Source organism: Drosophila subobscura, chromosome O, assembly GCF_008121235.1.
Source record: "Drosophila subobscura isolate 14011-0131.10 chromosome O, UCBerk_Dsub_1.0, whole genome shotgun sequence".
In the NCBI taxonomy this organism is placed as follows: domain Eukaryota; kingdom Metazoa; phylum Arthropoda; class Insecta; order Diptera; family Drosophilidae; genus Drosophila; species Drosophila subobscura.
In genome coordinates this window covers 10,369,405-10,388,017 of record NC_048533.1, presented here as the reverse complement: position 1 = coordinate 10,388,017, position 18,613 = coordinate 10,369,405, and the positions used below count along the sequence as shown (strand labels likewise).

Sequence of the window (18,613 nt, the reverse complement as noted above, 5' to 3'; positions counted from 1 at the left end):
AGCTCACCCGTCAGCAGTCGATAGTAGCCGCCGAGCACCAGGCTAAACTCGCACGCATCCCGATCCTCCATGATGAACTTGACGGCACGATCGCCCAGCATAAAGATGGACACGCTGCAGGTGACATCATCCTCGCGATTCACCACCACGTGGGTAAAGTCCTCAATGGCTGAAATTGGTTGAGGCTGTGGGAGATTGAAGGCTTAGTGAAACGTTTTTCGATGGGCTTCTGGGCATAACTCACCACCGAATTGCGTGCACTCGATATCTGACTGAGGCCGAAGCGCGGACTCACCAGCAGGACCCGCTCGACGCCTTCTCTTTGGTTTGTGCTGAAGCATTTGGCTCCATAACTTGGTAAACTAGCAATTATATCTAGATAATGGAGTTTGGCCTGCAAGAGTTGAAGATTTTTAGGGGTGAGTATTAATATTTATTAGCCTTAGGGTCCGTTATTCTTTTGCCTTTTGCTTGCATTTTCTATGGATATTTACAGACTTTTTAGGGCAAATCTTAACAGGAGGAATCTCCACGTTTTGGCTATTCCTTGCATTTTGTTTTGATGTTTAGAGACTTTCTAGAGGGAATCTAAGTACGAGTAATCTCCGCGTGGGAGTCCGTTATTCTTTTGCCTATTTCTTTAAATTTATATTGAAATTTATAGACTTTCAATAGCGAATCTAAGCACGAATAATTTCCGCGTGGGAGTCCGTTATTTTGTTGCCTTTTGCTTGCATTTTCTCTTGATATTTAGAGACTTTCTTTCTTCTGTTTTTCCCTACTTTCACCCACCTGCAGCTGTGTTAGGACCTTGCTGGACGACCCTGTCATCTCCGCATTGAGCTTCAAGAAGTGAGAGATCAGCCGTCGCAGCTCCTTCCGCTTCATGCCCTCAAACAGGCTGACGGGCACAAAGCGTTCCAGCCCAAACTCGCGTCTGAGAAAGAGAGTCAGAGATTAGTTATGTCAGATTATGCCTCAGGGCGATGTCTACACTCACTCGACCAGCTTGACGGTGAGCTTTGCGGGTGAGAAATTATTGGCCAGCGCATGCTGGTGCATGTGCAGTGCCGCCAAACGGAGTGCCAGCTCCGGCTGCAGCTCGGGCGCGAAGCGTTCCTGATTGACATCGTTGCAGCACTGCATGTACAGATAGTCCAGCGCATGGAGATCCCTCTGTGCCAGCTCGGCGGCCGAGATGGGCACGAAGGTGATGCGGAACAAGCAGCGCAACTTGTGGGCCCCCGGACGTGCAGCAATCTACAAAGGGAGAACCATCAGCAATTGATTTATGTTTGGCTGTGGAGGTGAAACCTACTCTGGCCAAGGACTCTTGGGGATCCAGCAGCGTGAGCTTATTCCGCTTGAGGCTCTTCACATGCTCCAGGACCAAGCTGAAGAGCTCGCCGCAGCACAGACAGAGCTTGTCCAGCAGCGAGCTAACCACATCCTGCACCGTGGTGGTGGCATCGTACTTAAAGGACTTGGTCTGCCCGTTCTCCAGGAAGACCTTCAGCACATTGGCCATTGGCGGCACGCATATGTCGCCCAGGGAGAAGGCCGAGGGCTGAAAATACAAGAAATTAAAGATTATTTCTGCTGCCAGAGGAGAATCCCTGGCGAATTCCCTTACCGGAAACAGTGGCGCTCCATTGACGCACACACTCTCGGCGAATCGGACGCGACTTGGACGCGATCGCAGCTTGGCCCGCTTGCCCGCGGACAGCAGCGTGGACTTGCGGCCCGGCAGAATGCAGTGGGCCATGGGCTGGCAGACCAGCAGACTGACTTGCGACTCGCAGGCACGCACCAGCTGAATGACATGATCCCTGGGCGCATCCTTGACATCCTCCCCGTTGACCGAGAGTATCTGATCGCCGGGCTGCAGCTTGCCAATGCTGGGCCCACCCTCCGTCACGAATCGCACGATGACGGGCCGCTCGCTGCCTGCCACAAAGCCAAAGCTCAGGCTGGCATTCCGCTGCAGGTGGACGAGACGCGGCTCCGGCGGATGCTCGTCCCAGCGTATGCATTCGGGTGCCTCATACGTGGTCGTCTTGTTCAGATGGCTAAAGGGAATAGATTTTAGATGGTTTTACTTGCATGGTTTTGGGTGATAAATACGCACTTGATGTAGTAGGAACGACCCTTGGAGTCTATGGCACGCTCCCAGCCATAGGAGAGCTCCTCATGTTTGCTCCAATCCTCGCAGGCGGGCAGCCAGCCCGATGTTTGTGCCAAGTGGCTGCAAAAATAAGCCAAAATGTCATTCGAATTAAATTAAAAATTAAATATAAATTGCAATGTGGGGGGGCAGGGGCTAACTGGATTTAACATTTAATGCCAGAGCAATTAAAAAGACTGAAAATTGATTGCAAATTAATGTTGGTTAAATATTCAAACACAAATTATAAAATATTCTAACAACTAATTGCACTCACGGAATAAAAAGCGGGCTGAGAGAAAGTTTGTATATAATTTTGTGGTTAGTTTTGGGATTATTTATTAGCCTCATTTATAGAGGGTTATTTTATTGTACATATTCCAGTAAAAGATAGTTTAAGAGACAAGATCCAATAAAAGATATTCATGAAGGGCAACAGAAACTAATTTCAATTACTCTCTCGCGCTGGCTTACTCTCCGGCCTACTCTCTCCCAGTGAGACTTAGCACTTAAGGGTGGATGTACGCTAGGATACGCTCTCTCTCTCTCTCTCTCCCTCACTGCTTAAACGATCTCAGCGCCCAAACATAATAGTTTAGCTCAAATACGAGCCATAAAGCTATCATCTCTCTTTCCATCTGTGTATCTGCAACTCTATTAGAATAGGAACCCCCTAGGACTACCCAAAATAGCTACACCCTAAAACAAAGTTGACCCTGAACTTGTGGCTGGACTTGTGTGTGCTTCTGTGGCTTAGCCTAACCCTAGTCTGTACCCTTGATTGTGTTTTTCCCTGTGGCTGGACACTGAAAATGCATTTCAATTGACATTAATCAACGCTAATTGGGTTATTTGCTTGACTATGCAATAAACAGCCAACCCATAATCGTGCCACACGCCAGAGCAACAGCAAGGCAAAGCCAAACCCACAGGCCAAACCCAGAGCCAGAGCCGGAGCCCAGAGACCGAACCAAATCCAATTCCAACCCACATCAGGCCACCTTGGTGGCTTCCGTTGCTGTCTTTCTTCATTTCCTGGCTGCACACAATTGTGATAATTAGTTTTGCACTTTTGCACACTTTCCTAGAGGCAGAGATACACACACACAGAGAGAGAGAGTGGGAGAGAGAGAGGGGGGGTTCTCGGGTGCATGTCCATGTCCATGTAGCCGGGGACCCAACCAGAGCTGTTCACTCAGTCAGTCACTCTATCGCCCCCGGAACCAGACCCAGTACCAGTCCATGTCCCAGTCACAGCCATTCCACAGCCTCGTTGGGTGGGTCGACTCACTCGGTTATGGCATTTTGTGCGCTTTCAGTTTGATGTGCAACAAAGTGTAAAATTATTTAATAGAATTTTGCGCATAATCAATTTATGTGCAGCACCAGAGCCGAGAACCAGCCAACCCACAGCTCCATCTCCATCCCACGGCACTCACTTGCACATTCACATTCGCATTCAGCTAACCAGGATACCAGGACATCAGTCAGTGGGACAGGCATTGAAATGCTGAAACTTTGGCCATGCCTTTCGTTCCATAAATGTCAGGCTTTCTACGCTGTTTAATATTCTTTTGTGGGAAAATTTGCCCAGCTTAAAGCTGGGAGAATTTACACATTAAAAGAGGCATCGAAAAAGATGGCAACGTCTCTTAAATAACAAATAAAACGGGGACACAATTATGTGAAACAATAGCAAAAGATATTCACGAACTGGGGGGCAGTCCTCAAATCGAAAACGAAAACTTTTGTTGATAAAATAAATATTTAATGGGCTGTTAAGAGCCATAAAAGAGAGAAAACTTTCAAGGATTTTACAATAAAATCCTATTATGTCTCTTAAACTTGTAAATGCCTTAAAATAAATCATTAATTCGGCTTAAATATGCAACAGGCAGAGATGAGGCAAGAATTAATGGGGAGCTCCATTTTAAATATAGTTTTAAGCTGGAAAACTAAATAAAGCTGAGCGAACTGACTGCGATTTTATGTTAAAACTTCACTGAAAGTTTTACCAAGTTGAAGTGCCTTTAAGTCAAGGGAAGGACACCTCTTTATACCTCAAATAATTATTCAAATTTGCCTAATCCCTTGATCAGAATACCCTTAATTCTTTCGAAAAACAAATTAAACATTCTAGGAACATTTGTGGGAACGTCTAATAAATAAATGGCACTTGTCATTTCACTACTCACTTGCAATAATAGAGTCTTCCCTCCTTGCCTGAGTGCACGGTCCAGCCAGGTTTTAGCTTGTCTTGAATTGTCTCCAAGTGTCCATCAATTTCGGACCAATTTCCGGCAACGCCAGCAGCATTGCTTCCTTGTCCATGTCCGTGTCCATGTCCCTGGTTTTGACCCAAAAGTTGCCCATAGATGCCAGTGCCGGTGGCAGTGGCAGGGCCAACGCCGACCCCAATTCCACTGCTGACAGGCTCCGTTGTTGTTGTCGCCTCCGTTGCTGCTGTTCCGGACTGTGACTGTGACTGCGACTGCGACTGTGAGAAGGATCCTGCTCCTGCTCCTGCTACACCATTCACTGGTCGTATGGGTGTCGTGTGGGCGTTGGTGCCATTTGTTGTGGGCAACGTTGTCAATTGTGGCGATGATGTTCGTGTCAGTAGCAAGGGCTTTGCTCCGGCAGAGGCGGCTGTTGTGCTGCTGTTGGCACTTTGTAGCGGATAGACATCACTATTCGAACGCCCCGAAGGCAGTAACATCATTGAAACACATTCGCTGCAAGAGACAGACACAGAGAGGGGATAAAGTCAAGTTGTTGTCAGGCCATTTTCACACATTGTACAGGCTACAAATCACATTCCACACACACACACACACACACACACACACACACTCCACACATGGGCAAAGACGAAGAGCAAGACCAAGTCGACCCACTTTTGTCAAACAGGCTCTAACTCTGACTCTGACTCTGTCTCTGGCCCATAAGTCAACATACTCGGCGCAGGACTGGCTTGGAGAGGCATACCCATCCGTGGCTGGCTGCACTGCAGTGGTCTTGAAAACAGGTCTCCGAACCCCAATCGGAGCAGACACCCAGCAAGATCATCATCATCATCATCACTGTGATCATCGTCATTATTGGCGATTTTTCGCTTGGTTTTTTGGGATAGGTTCAGGTTTTAGGCCAACTCGTTTTTACGGCTCATGTTATGACACAATTTTTGCCATTTTGCTTTTACTGCTTCCCCAACGCTCCTTTGTTTTGCTTTTTCTGGTTTTTTGCATGTATTTTCGTTCCCTTTTTTGGGCAGAGATGAGGCTGTAGACACACGGGCATGGTCATGGCATGTGGAACCGGTTACCAAAAACTAGATCAAATCGCTGGAATCATTGTGGCAGCAGAGATGCAAATCTTTGGCCAAATTTAGTGCAGTTTATTGCAATGCTAATTGCATTTCTTATTGCAGGGGTTATGCGAGCACAGCTGTGCGAATTTAAGAAACAAGTTTAGATGGGATCCAGGACTGGCTTTGGAGTATAAATTCTTGCCTTCAAATAGTAGCGCTTAGAAAGGGTAAAAATGGGAATAGATCCTTAAATTATTCTTTTATTTTTATATCAATTTCATTATTTTATAGATTAAAAATATATCTAGAGCTGGAGGGAACTTCCTAGCGACTATTGAGACGCACCAGCGACTGCTTATAAAGAGAATTCCAAGCAAACATGTCCCGTGCATGATTAGGGGCTCCTCTTGTTTTACGCTGCTAAGAGCTGGTTAATCCCATGTTAATCCACACAAAATGCCCATGTACCTGGCAATTTCTTGAACATAAGCCAAATGCCAAAAGCTATTAGCTTTTACACATTACACAAAGGTCTCACCCAAATCCATTCATCCATGTACCACAAAATGGATCAGTGTTTGCTCTCTGTCCAAACTCTTCAATAATATCAAAGAGCATTTGCATAATGTTTCCATTTTGGAACAGCATTGACAGACAGGCAGTTCGACTTTTTGGCTGGACATGGTCCAGTAAACGCTTGGCCAAAAACCCAATTTTTTGTTTGTTTAAATTTATTCGACAACGGAAAACCAGGAGCTGGATAGATGGCGATGTGTGTATGTGTTTGGTTTTCGGTTCTATTGGAGAGCAGCGACTGCCAGTGGCCGATAGTGGGAATCCAAACAAACAGGAAGGGAAGCGACGAGAGGAGCACTGCAAAATGGATGTGTTTGTTTGCTTGCGCAATTTCATCCGCTAGGTAGAGAGTGGAGCTGGGAGCTGGGTGCTGGGAGCTGTAACTCCCCACTGTAGTGGACAGCCGGAAGGTGGAGCCATGGATGGCTGTCGAGTGGCAGTCGTCGAGAGATGCAGCATCAATAAACGAGATACGAGAGAGATGCAGAGCCCAAACAAAGAGACATCCATTAGACGAGTCGAGTTGGCTGGCTCCCAAGATGGAAGTGGAAATGGAAAAGGAGCAACAGCAGATAAAGAGCGGTCTGATGCCACATGATGATGCGATGGATAGGCGGGTACACGCCACTCGAGTAACGGCTTGGCTTGGCAAAGGAAAACGGCAACTGGTCAAGTTCCAACATGGAACTTATGGAATGCGCTGCTGCTGGAAGTAGTTGGGATACCCTTGCCTAAGGAGGAGCCACAGGAGCACCCAAAATCAGATCAATCTTTAAGGGAAGTCTTCTTTTAGAGCGATGGATCTTCCAGGGTAGCTCAAGCTTCGTTCCCCAAGGAGAGCCTTCCTGTTCTTATATGTTCTACACACACACACCCGTACGTACACACTCTGGGAACAAAAACTGGAACACTTGAACAATGTTTTGAATTACATATTATTTTCTTTGTTTGGCTTGGACTGGACTGGACTGGAATGGACTGGACTGAATGGAGTGCGGTATATGTACGTCGTGGTCCAAATAGACATGTGCAAAAATGTTCATCAAGTTGTTCTGTTCTCTTTTTTTCTGGGTTAGGAATGTTGGCAAACGGAATGTTGATTCGCGTTTTGGCAGCAACTTGGCCATGCAGCTGAATGGAGTGCCAAAAAGGATGCTTGAAAGGGACTTTGACTGTTGGGGAATATCATTAATCTTTTGCCTTTTCTCTTGATTGCTGGGTAAGCTTCAATCAGTTTCCATATTCCTCCTTCCTTTGTGTTTACTTCAAAATGTACATAGATTAAATTCTGTAACTGCTTGGCAAACAGAAATACATTTTAGAATGCACTCGAAGACACTTCTTTCTCTTCACTATCCATGTGCTATCCATGGAGCACTCTTAACTGTGCTGTGCAAACATTTTTGCCAGCGGCAGGAGCCTTTTTTTCCCCCCCATTCCGTTTTGAGTGTAACCGATACGGACAGCAGGCAGGGGCGGGCCTCCGCCACACATTTGGACACCAAATCCAAACACACAAAAGTAGACAATAAATGCAGGCCGCCAGGGGGAAAACGTCACAGGGAGAGAGAGAAAGTGAGCGATATGCGGGGGAGCGAGTGAGGTGGAGAAGTGGAAACGGGAGCGACACTTCCAGCGAATGATTTGTGTCAACAGAGAGAAAAGGCAGCTGAAAAATGTTTCCGTGCTGCATGCTCGTCGTAGTCGGGGGGCAATGGACGAGAGATCAGCAACAGCAACTGGAAATCACACACACAAGCGAGCTCGTACACTGAGAGAAATTACCTACAAAATAGGGAATAAAGTGGTTAAAATCTAACAAAAATTGATTGGAAACTGTGAAGCGAAGCGAAAGTTCTAGCTCTAGCCCTAAAAAGTCTTGAAATTTTATATTAACGGAATATAAAATTAATATTAAATAATTCTAGTAATTTTAACAAGTGAAAGTCCATTTAGGAACTAAAGAATTCCAAGATAAATAGCATAAACCTCAAGCCAAACATTCCGGAATAACTCCAAACACCTCTCAAGCTGCTATGCATACATTTTTGTTGTTATTCTCAAACCTAAACCTCTGTCAGGTGTTGCCTGTTTTATTTCTCACAGTGTTTGTCAGTATGACAGTCATGGACAATTGTAAAAAATGTCGCTGCGGAAATTGTGCGAAGCAATGAAAAGAAATCAAATGAAATGAAATGAAAAGACAGCAAAAGTCTGATGACGAGCGATAACAGCAGCAGAATGAGCAACGAGAACCAAAGTGGAGGAGGAGTAGAGCCGTAGAGCCGTAGAGCCGTAGTGCTGAACGAAAACTGTAGACCAACTTGTACAAAACCATACGGAAAATAAAGTTAAGCTTTTTGCAAAATGTCCCAGTTCCGAGGGGCTTAACTGAAAGAAAAGGTGGGCCATGGACCGATGAATGATGAATGGTTGCGGGTCGGGCCCCTCTTTTGTGACACAAATTAAACACAATTTGTATGTGTGTGTTGTTTGTGCAAATATTATTATTATTTTTTGTATTATTTTGCATTAAAGACTTGAACCATTTTGTAGAGCTGCCCGCAGTACCGCGTTCTCCCCCACAGCAGCAGCAGCAGCAGCTCTCTGTGGAGCTACTAGTCCCGAGTACTCTTGCTTTTACCAATTTCGCTTCGTTTCGTTATTGTTAATTGAAAAGAAATTACGCTGCCAGGCAGTGGCACAGCAAGGCACGGCACTGGACGTGGCACAGGCGGAGGAGGAGCAGGAGAAGGCACAATGAAATAAAATTGCTTGACGTCGCGTCATTGCCATCGCCATCGCCATCGCCATAGCCATAGTCGTTGTCGCTCATTTCAATTACATTTAACACAAAGTAAAAGTAAAATAAATGTTACTTCGCGGCATATTTATGGAAACACACAGTCATGGCTTATATAGAGAAAGTGCTCTCTTTCTCTCTGTGGCAAACACCCAAGGCTCCAATATATTATTTGTATTCAAAGGGTCGTGCCAGGAAGCTAAGAGATATTTCTGTATATGCAACACTAATCAGCATCTACTTTATTTTTTGCACCACTCTCGGGCATTCTCTTTCACGTGTGCATCTTGGGAACGAGGTAAATGCTTAGAGTTTTCGGCCATTATTTAATTATCCATAAAATATCTTTAACAGTGTCCAAGTCCCAAATCCTCGGGCATATGCTGGTAGATCCTCCAGCTATCCCTAGTTCCAGCGTTGCACTTTTGCACTCTCAGTTTTCCCAGTTACCTTTGACAGATTGATCTGCCATGTTTGAGCCTCAGAATTCCACCTATCTCTCACGTAACAATCCCCCTGTGCAGTCTGCAACCGGTTATCCATTTGCATTATGCACCATTATCCGATGCGTTCTATCAGTTTCACGTTTACATAAGCGGCGTTTTATGAATGGTTTGTTTGGTTGGCTTCTCTTATCGCTGGCAGTTTTTCGAGCGAAAGCGTTTCATTGAATTTTTCTCGCACCCACGCAAAACAGATTTACTGTTGTTTTTGCTGTACCCCCCACCCGCACACTCTCCACCATCCACCATCCACCGCATATCATTCCGCGTGTGCGTGACATTTGAAAAATCACGTTCAACCGCAGGCCAGGCCACAGCACTGTCCCGATATATCGATATGGCGATATGCGATGGTTTCGGGTAGTTATGGGCCGTCGTGTCTATATGGATATGGATATAGCTGTACACACACACACACACACACATGCAGAGTGAGTGTTTTTTTTTGTATAACGATCGAAGAAAATGGCTGGCACATGGCTGCAGCAGCTCCACAGCCCACGGGCGGAACGGGGGAGGAGTGCAGTGGAGCTCGGCTTTTATTGCTCAAGGTTTTGCTTTAATTGTATTGATTTGTCGGCTGCGGCGACTTTCTTTGGGCTGTGGAATGCAATTTATTGCAAAAATGTAAGCAAGGGAAATGATTTCTGGGATTAATAATGCAATAATTCAATTATTTTCACAGCTCTTCAGCATCCTTGTGGATTTTGATACACACTTTACACACTTAAAGTCGACAAATAATTACACGTTTATCCGCTTATGAAGCCAACAATCCGATTGCCACTTAAAGCCACCTTTAATCTAACCAATTAGAGCAGCCATTAGCAGTAGAGATGCTCGCTGCCGCTGCCTCTCCCTGAAAGCCCTTGGCATCATCATCCAGTGAAACGGAAAACAAAGCGAATGTAACAACAACAACAACAAATGCTGTGTGCCGTGTCCGTGTCTGTGTAGCCGGAATCATCAGCCGAATCACTTGGGCACGCCCAAAAGCAGGCAGCACACAGAGGCAGGCACTGGGCACAGACTCCACTCAAACTGATTACAAGTTGGGGCGAAACTTTTAATTGATATGCGATACACAAGTGCCACAACACACACACACACACGCAGACACCAACGCAGACAGTGTCCAAATAAGCAACACGAACCACATGAAACGCGCCACAACAAAAAAACAAACATGGGAAGGACAGCTCTTTGGACACAATTTCCTTCGATGCAGCGGAGCTACATTTATAAATTTACATATAAATACATATGTGAACTAAAACTGGAACAGATGTGCAAATTGGGAGTCCTTTGCTGCTAAGCTACGCTGTGAGAGGCAAAAAGCAGAGCGATGAATCAAGCGAGAACCCCAGAGATGGAACGCGAGAGCAGCTTAAGCGTCAGCTTATGTAAATATTTGTATCAGTATTTCCATAATCCATAATCCATAATCGAGGATTGTTTATGTATGTACTTTAGGCTGTTTTACTGTGATTTATATGATTAATTTCCAGTCAGCCTAAGGGCCTACTTGCTCCGGCTATAACTATTGATTGTAAGCCAGGATTTATCTTGGCAAACAAGTGCATAAATGAATAAATTGAATTCTTTGTAACAGTCGACATTCGTATAAAAATACGAAAGTCCCAGTAGCCAGTGAGGTTTATTTTACAAATAATTCAAATACAAGTACTAAAACCAGTTGCTCACGACTGGCAAAACTAGAAAAATCAACTCGAGTTTGTTAATTAAATATATTTCAAATTGCAAAATCCTAAAAATTCATTCTAATTAGCTTTTTTAGCTAAAATATCTCGCAATTATGGCCGCCAACAAAAATCCGCAAGACTGGCTCCATAATGGCCTCTACATCCAGCTGGCCAGCGAGAAGGAGTTCTTCGAAATGGCCAAACATGCGCCCAATATTGTGCTGCTGTTCCATCGAACGGGCAATCCACATTGCCGCATCATGGACACACACCTGAAGATCCTGGCCGCCAAGCATCTGGAGGCCAAGTTCTGCAAACTGAACACCGAGAATGCTGAATTCCTGCAGCAACGCCTGCGCATCGATCATGTACCCGAGACTATGCTGGTGAAGGACGGAACAGTGGTGGACTTTATTGTAGGCTTTCAGGAATTGGGCAATCGTGAGAATTTCTCCACGGCGATGCTCGAGTGCCGCATCGCCAAATCTGGCACCATTTTCTATAAAGCAAAAGAGAAGCGAAGGGGCAGCTGCAAAGCGCGCAAAGGGGGGTGAAGGGTAAAGTACACGTTGACATAACACGGAGCATAGATTTACACGAATAATTACAACGCTGACAGACTGCTGATGGTGCTGGTTGCTGCAACACTCAACACTTATTTATGTACATATGTGAGACATTCACTTTGTGTTGTGTCCGTAAGAATTTTAATAAATCTTTCTCTGTTGATTAAGGAATAAGGAATAAGGAATAGGGAGAACATTTTTCCTTTCAGATTAGGCATTCTAGATATTCTTTTTAAGCGATGCAAGCGAATGCCTAATAATTACCAGTACCAATGTTCCGAAATCTGTACAATTTAACGATTTGTTAACAATATTTTTTGTATATTATTTATGCATTTAATAAGTTAACAATTATCTGCCAACTATGCCTATTAAAATCAAATAAATTGGAGGCAATATGAATGCTGTATTTCTTTATGGAAGAATTATGGATTAAATAAGATCTGTGGTAGCTTGTAGCCAGATAAAACTAAAAACCTTACAACTCCTCCTGCAAGTGGATAAAAAACAAACAAAAAACAGACTTTGACCAGTTCTAAACATAATAATGAGTTTTTAACAAGTTTACGCAAAGAAAAGGAATAGGAGACGAAGAAGAGTAGGATAGAGAGAGCAAGAGAGAATGGAAAAGGAAGGAGGGTCTGCTTTTTTGTGGAGAAAAAACTCTCTTTTTGTTGCTGTTGTTTTTTTTTTCAATTTTAATAAATACAACAGTGAAATGTCAAATGCAACAGAGCCCCACAGCGCACACTGAAGATGACAGGGCACATGGGGGGGGGGCGACACATAACCGTAAACCCACCCACACACCCACGCACCTGACATGACAAGACATGACGTGACGTCTTCCCATATGAGACACATAGAGACATAGAGAGAGACCCAAAGAGAGAGAGAAAATGAAATGCAATTTTCACGTACCCAAGTCACATATCATGGGCCAATTGAGGGAAGAGATTGAGGGAGAGGGGGAGCTGGAGAGCTAGAGAAAACGTGTCAATGCTTTTTCGGTTAACCTGATTGATTTCAACATATTCATCAGGCCATGCCCCTAACATTGCCCTATGTACGTGGTAGGGTCGCCCACACTGCCACGATTTCAAATTATTCGAGCTCCCCCAACGCACTCACTCACTCACGCATTCATTCTTTGACTCACTCCTTCACTCCTTCACTCACTCGCTCATTCGTCATTCACTCATTTATTCAGTCACTCTGCACTTCGCCTTGGCATGCGGATACCGTTGGCTTGCCCAAAATGCCGCACGTGTCTATAGGAAGTCTCTCTCTCTCTCTCTCTCTCTCTCTTTCTTTACTTCCTACAGCCTTTGGAGATTTTTGATACCCTTGAAAATGGTTTAAATATTTTTTAAGTTATTTTAAATGCCAACTTTTCAGGATTTTAATGTTTAAAATTTGCTTTATGCTCATAAAATGCATTGTAAATTCTTCATTTAATCCAGATATTTGCCAGGGTATCCAAAGTTTGAAACGTGGCATCAATCTGCCTTCTTCCATTGGTTTCATTGAGAGTCACGAGGCAAACGGGTAATACGAAGTCGAAGTCAAAGTCTCTTAAGGCCTTATTGATGCGATGTCTCAGTTTTCGTAGTTTTTCGCTTGACAGGCTGGCGGCAAAACAGACTTTGGCATTGCGGGTTTTGTGGACCAAGCAAATGTGTTAACAGGGGCCCAGATGTTGGAGGGAGATGGTTAGAGGATTATCAAATTGGCAGGGGGATTGTCTTGATTGAAGGGCAGCATCTGCTTAGACAAATGTCGCCAGCATTTTGCGGTTGCCGAAATGTTTCGAGGAAAGCGTTGTACCCTGCCAAGCCTCACCCCCTTTGGGCAACTTCGTCACCGAAATGTTTAAGCTGTATAAACATATTGAAATGAAATGTCAGACATTTAATCCACATCAACAACAGAATTAAGTTTAAATAAAATTGGATTGGGGATTGGATCAATGGAAATGTCATATTTCATGTGCATTAACAGATTAAAAGACTTTTAATGAGGGATTTTACAGTCACTTTATGCTAATGAGCGATAAACGTATTTTACATGCAATAATTTGCTAGAAAACTAATTATTATTTGTCCCATTTTAAGCTAGAATGAACACAAAAATAACTAAATGCGAAATGCAGCAAATTGCTTTATTTATTTGTGATTAAGTTCAGGAAATGTTTACAAAAATAAAAGGGGTAAGTGGTACTTGTGGTACTGATTGGCCCAGAGGTTGGATTAATTTATTATTTACTTTATTTTTTGCTTCTGTTTGCTTTAACTCTTCGAGTTTAAAAATGCTGCCCACTGTTTTTCTGTAATATTCAAACTAATTCGATCGCTGTTTGTCCCATCCGCTCCGCCCTACATCAGAGATTATGTTCCATCATGCAGACAGCCAGACACACAGAAAGACATCATGTAAGCATTTAGCTTAAGTAAATGGCCTCGCCAACACTTCACAAGAGACATTAAGAGACGAAACGGCCACAGAGATGTCGCGAGAGAGAGGGAGAGTGGGAGAAAATAATGTAAAATTTTACGAAATAAACGGAGACACTTGTATCATTAACAGCTGTTTCACATGACACATGAAGCAGTGGCAGGGCAGGGTGTACAGGGAGCACGACAGAGCACGAGCCGACAAGGCCATCGCACACGTTGATGAGTGCAAGCGGGCGGGAAAGCGTCAGCGGAGGGGGGTACGTTGGGTGTTGGGGGTGCTCATGTACACGCCCTCTGTCGCTAATGACTGTGAATGAACCTCCTTGACACAATTATGAGCAAGGAAGAAGATGCCAGCCACACTCACGGCCTGTCCTTTGGGGTATGTCCTAAAGATGATGGCAGGGCGGGGAGATGAGGTGAGGTGATGGCTGCTCGACTGACTGCCTGCCTGCCACTGAAGGCAGCTTAAAATAATGGAAACAAATTGCAAAATTGTTTAATGTTCGTGGCGCGTTTGGCAATTTGTCGTCCTTCATTTGACGCGCTCACACACACACACACAGACACACACGAAGGACCTACTGAGGCCTCAGCCACTTAAAGCGAAATGGATACTCCGGATGTAGGACACAATTGGCGGAAACATTCCGGCCGTGGAGTGGAATTATTGATTTTCGAATTTAACGGCTTTATGCTTTATTGGCCAAGCCAATTGCTGGCCATTTGTTTCGCCTCGCCCATCGGCGCTTTTTTCGGTCTCTCCGTCGCAGTCTCGATCTCGGTCTCAGTCTCATTCTCGGTCGCTAATTCTTTTGCCACTGCCATTTGTGGCACTGCTTGGATTGGGGTCTTTGCTGCGACTTCTGCTGCTCTGCCGCTCTTTGCTCTGGCTTTGCCTCTGCTGCCACTGCTGCTGTGCTGCCTGCAGGGCTCCTCTGGCACTGCTTTAGCCACTTCTGCAGCTATTGAGTGCTATTACACTTAAAGAAAATGCCATAAACAAGGGAACTGCTTGGACATAACGTGAATCCAAAGTGTGTAAAAATGTTATTGGAAGTAAATTATAGAGGGAGAAGCGCGGACTTTCATTGAACACAGTCATGAACCCACTCATTACCCATTAAGTTTTGCTGCTGGCAAATATTTGGTAACTAAATAAATAAAATAAATAAATTACAACAAATTTTGCGGTTTTTTGAAACATCTCTCTTCAATTAAAAGACATTTCTTTCAGTGCATCTGCTTCTCTCTCTTCCATTTAACTTTTACTATGCCTTTGGCTGCGGCCGCTGCTTCCCGTTTTGCCTCTGCCTCTGCCATTTCCTCTTCTCTTTTTTTGGTTTATTCCTTTACGGCCTTTAGTTCGGCTGCCACCTAGCTCTCCGCCGCTCTTCCTCTGCCTCTCCCTCTTGTGCTTCCTGTTCTGCCTCGTGTGCTTTGAAATTGCCTTCTCCTTTTTTGTTCCTTTTCCCTTAAACCGAAATGTCATTTCGATTTGGTTTCATACAAATGGCCAATTCCCGAGCCCCAGCCCTAGCCCTAGCCTTGGTCCTCGCCACTCCTCGACAATTTGTTTGCCGCTTGTGTTTTGGCGAATTAACCGTTTAGCCTAAGCGGCAAAAGCCAGCGGGGAGAGCCTGGAGAGTGGGTGGAGCAAGTCCATTGAAAGCTTTTAAAGGTGTGTGTGTGTTGTGCTCTGTGTGTGTGTGCGCGTGTGGAACTTCAAGGAAAGCCAATTTATTGCATACGTCGTGGGGCAGTCGCAGGATGTTGGCCAGAGCTGTAGGAATCCTGCCTACTCGAGCGGCACTGAGAAGCAGCCAAAGGGAACGGCCTAACCTTATCAATGCGGCCAGCCTTTGACCCTGTGCCAAATCGTGGCATACCAAATGGGATAAGAAAGATGTCAGAGCACTCACTCCTCCCACACGGGACACAACTTCTGGCATAACTTCAGCCGCAGCATGGAACTTGGGCGCCGCATTCCACAGCAGCTGGAACTTTGGCCAAGTCTGCCACACAAACACACAAAAGAGGATGAAGATTGTCTATGGCTTTTTGGGATTTACATATACACACATCCCTCCCCCCCTTGGTTGATTCAGTTTTCCATTGAAAAACGATTATCCGGCATGTGCAAACAAATTTATGTTTTTGTCAAACTTAATTGGAAAATTGAGCCAAAGAATTTTGATGGCGTGGCAGCATTTTGCTGCAAATATGATGAGACTGTACATGTACATATTTTAGCTTCAAATTTGCGGCCTAAAGTATTTTCGTTAATTAACTTTTCTTGGGGAAAATATAAAATTCGTTTTTCTTAGCAGGTGGAAGTTTTAACAAGGAATTTAATATGATTCTTCAACGATTACTTTGAGTAAATAAATTATTTTTATTGTTTAAATTCAGCAACCAAGAGCAACTTCCAAAAACAAATCATTCCTAGGTTCATCCCATGCCTGGCTTTAATTGAAACGCCTGAGTTGTGCAATGGAAATCCTCTATCATTATTAAACATCTAACTTTATTTATAATCCATGGGGATTTCCCCTTAATTTATGCATCTTGAGCCAGTTCAATGTCAAATAAACGCTGGCAAAAGTCGTGCGCAGTAAAGTTCTAGAAATTAAAAATGCTCAAATCATGTAAAATCAAGGAATGAATCTATCGATTCATGGGTAATGGAACGGCATTTGCTCGCAGCTCAGGTGACTCTGCCCCACTCGTATGCAGTGGCAGTGGCAGTGGCATAGGCAGCGACACAAAAGGTTCTCCTGTGTGCACTCCCTATAAATAAACTTGCCCGCATGCCCCCACTCGAGCAGATCCAGAGAGGCAGACACAGACACGTAGCAGGACTTCTTTGGCACTGCGGAAACAGCAAAACGCCCCCAAGGCGCGCATTAATTACAACTTCCGGTTCAGGCTTACCCCCAGGCATCAGAGAACACAGAGAGACAGAAGAGGGGAACAAGGAGAGAGAGAGAGTGGAGCAGGAAAACCGAGGAGCAGAGGGAGCAGCGTCAGATAACAAAACAGAAAATGCCATTAAACTGATTGAATGACAGCCTGATCAAATGATTGAATGCAAGAGTGGGAATGGGAATGGGTAGGGGCAACCATTTGAATGGTTCCTCTTCGTCTTGGAAATGTCACGTTCTGTGGCGTGGAGGTGGGGTAGGAACCCAGAGACAGGAAAAACAGGAAAAATACAAGTAGGAAAAACAAGCAGGGAAATAGATGGACTAAAGTCGTTAGATTGCCAGTACTTGTGGGAGTTATAGAAAGATCTCACAGAGAAAACGCATTACAGGAGCCTTCTCATCTGTGTAAAAACCTGTCCAGGGGTCAGGTGGAACTCGCCCCCCCGTACGCCTGAGGCGCGTTAGTTAACCGAAAAGAATGAGGAAATCAAATCATGCAATCAATAAACAATGAAAACGGCCAACAGGCCGCAATACCATTTCGTTCTCAGAAGTTTTTTCCCCCATGTTCCATTTGCCGAGATGTTTACACGAACAATTTGTTAACAAGTGCGAAGTGAAATGTGAAAAAGGGAACGGGCAGCGGAGGCGTGCGAGCATATTTCAAAATGCCAAGAGCAGAGACGGGGTTAATGGTGGAGAGGGGGGCAAGGGCTATGGAATGCCGGCTGAACAAAGGGATTATTGACTTGAGGGCAAGTTTATTTTACGCCAAATGAGCTCAACCGCAAAATATCGATTTAAATCAATGTCCATCCATCGCACTCTCCATGCTCCGGGTCTCCGGGTCTCTGTTTGCCGTCTCTGGTTCTGGTTCTGGTCTCCCTGCCAAGTGGATATGTCTATACCGAAAGGGCCCCCGACCCTCGCTGATTGGAGCGATTGCTGCGTGGGAGTAGGAGTGGGAGTGGGAGGAGTATGAGGCAGGTCACGGCGCCTCCATGAATGAGAACGCGTGCACATGGCCAGAGCATGGGCATGGGCATGAGGTTGAGGCAGCTCCTCCCTCTCTCTCTCTCTCTTGCTCTCTTTGTGTGTGCTCTTTTTTGCTCTGACGGTTTCGTCTTTTATTTTTAGACATATCGACGTCTCAGCTATAAATATTATTTCTATTTTATTACACATTTTATTCCATGCAATGTTTGGTTTCGCTCGCTTCCAAGGGACTCGCTCGCTTTTTCTCTTAAAGGAAACATCTGGCCACAGCACGTGCTGAAAATCATTTTTAAGTCCCTCTCTAGCTCTCTTTTAAATTATATTACATCGTTGCAACGAGCAAAAGATAGGAAAAAGATACTAAAATCAATGTGCCAGCCATCTACAGATTTATGAACTCCCCGTAAAGAAAACCCTCTGGAAAATGTAAATGGTTTCCGCTTTGATTGTGTTCGGGTTTTGGGTTTCCCGTTTTTGGATTAAACAATTTTGTTTCTGTTGAAAACAAATATTTATGAGCTGGGATAAGTGCAGACTGATTCTGGGTTGCTTCTCACTAGATAATGATCAAAGTTTATGGAGATTTCGTTGGAGATTTTTGATGGTAAA

General features: G+C 44.6%; 2 protein-coding genes across 3 annotated transcripts in view; one reads left to right on the top strand and one right to left on the bottom strand.

Annotated features, from left to right (window-relative positions):
- The window catches only part of LOC117898554, a 32,696-nt gene that overhangs the window by 4,704 nt on the left and 9,379 nt on the right, over positions 1-18,613 (bottom strand). For both annotated transcript variants that reach the window (XM_034808038.1, XM_034808039.1), the window contains exons 2-9: positions 4,360-4,899; positions 2,129-2,245; positions 1,634-2,069; positions 1,319-1,567; positions 1,001-1,260; positions 793-937; positions 245-394; positions 8-185 (exon numbers count right to left, since the gene is read on the bottom strand). In XM_034808038.1, the coding sequence (XP_034663929.1) occupies positions 8-185; positions 245-394; positions 793-937; positions 1,001-1,260; positions 1,319-1,567; positions 1,634-2,069; positions 2,129-2,245; positions 4,360-4,886 (2,062 nt within the window). In that variant the 5' untranslated portion in view covers positions 4,887-4,899. The remainder of the gene's footprint in view (positions 1-7; positions 186-244; positions 395-792; positions 938-1,000; positions 1,261-1,318; positions 1,568-1,633; positions 2,070-2,128; positions 2,246-4,359; positions 4,900-18,613) is intronic.
- LOC117898559 (thioredoxin domain-containing protein 9-like) lies at positions 11,158-11,628 on the top strand. Its single transcript, XM_034808044.1, has one exon. It carries the CDS (start codon positions 11,173-11,175, stop codon positions 11,611-11,613), a length of 441 nt encoding a protein of 146 aa, XP_034663935.1. The 5' UTR covers positions 11,158-11,172; the 3' UTR covers positions 11,614-11,628.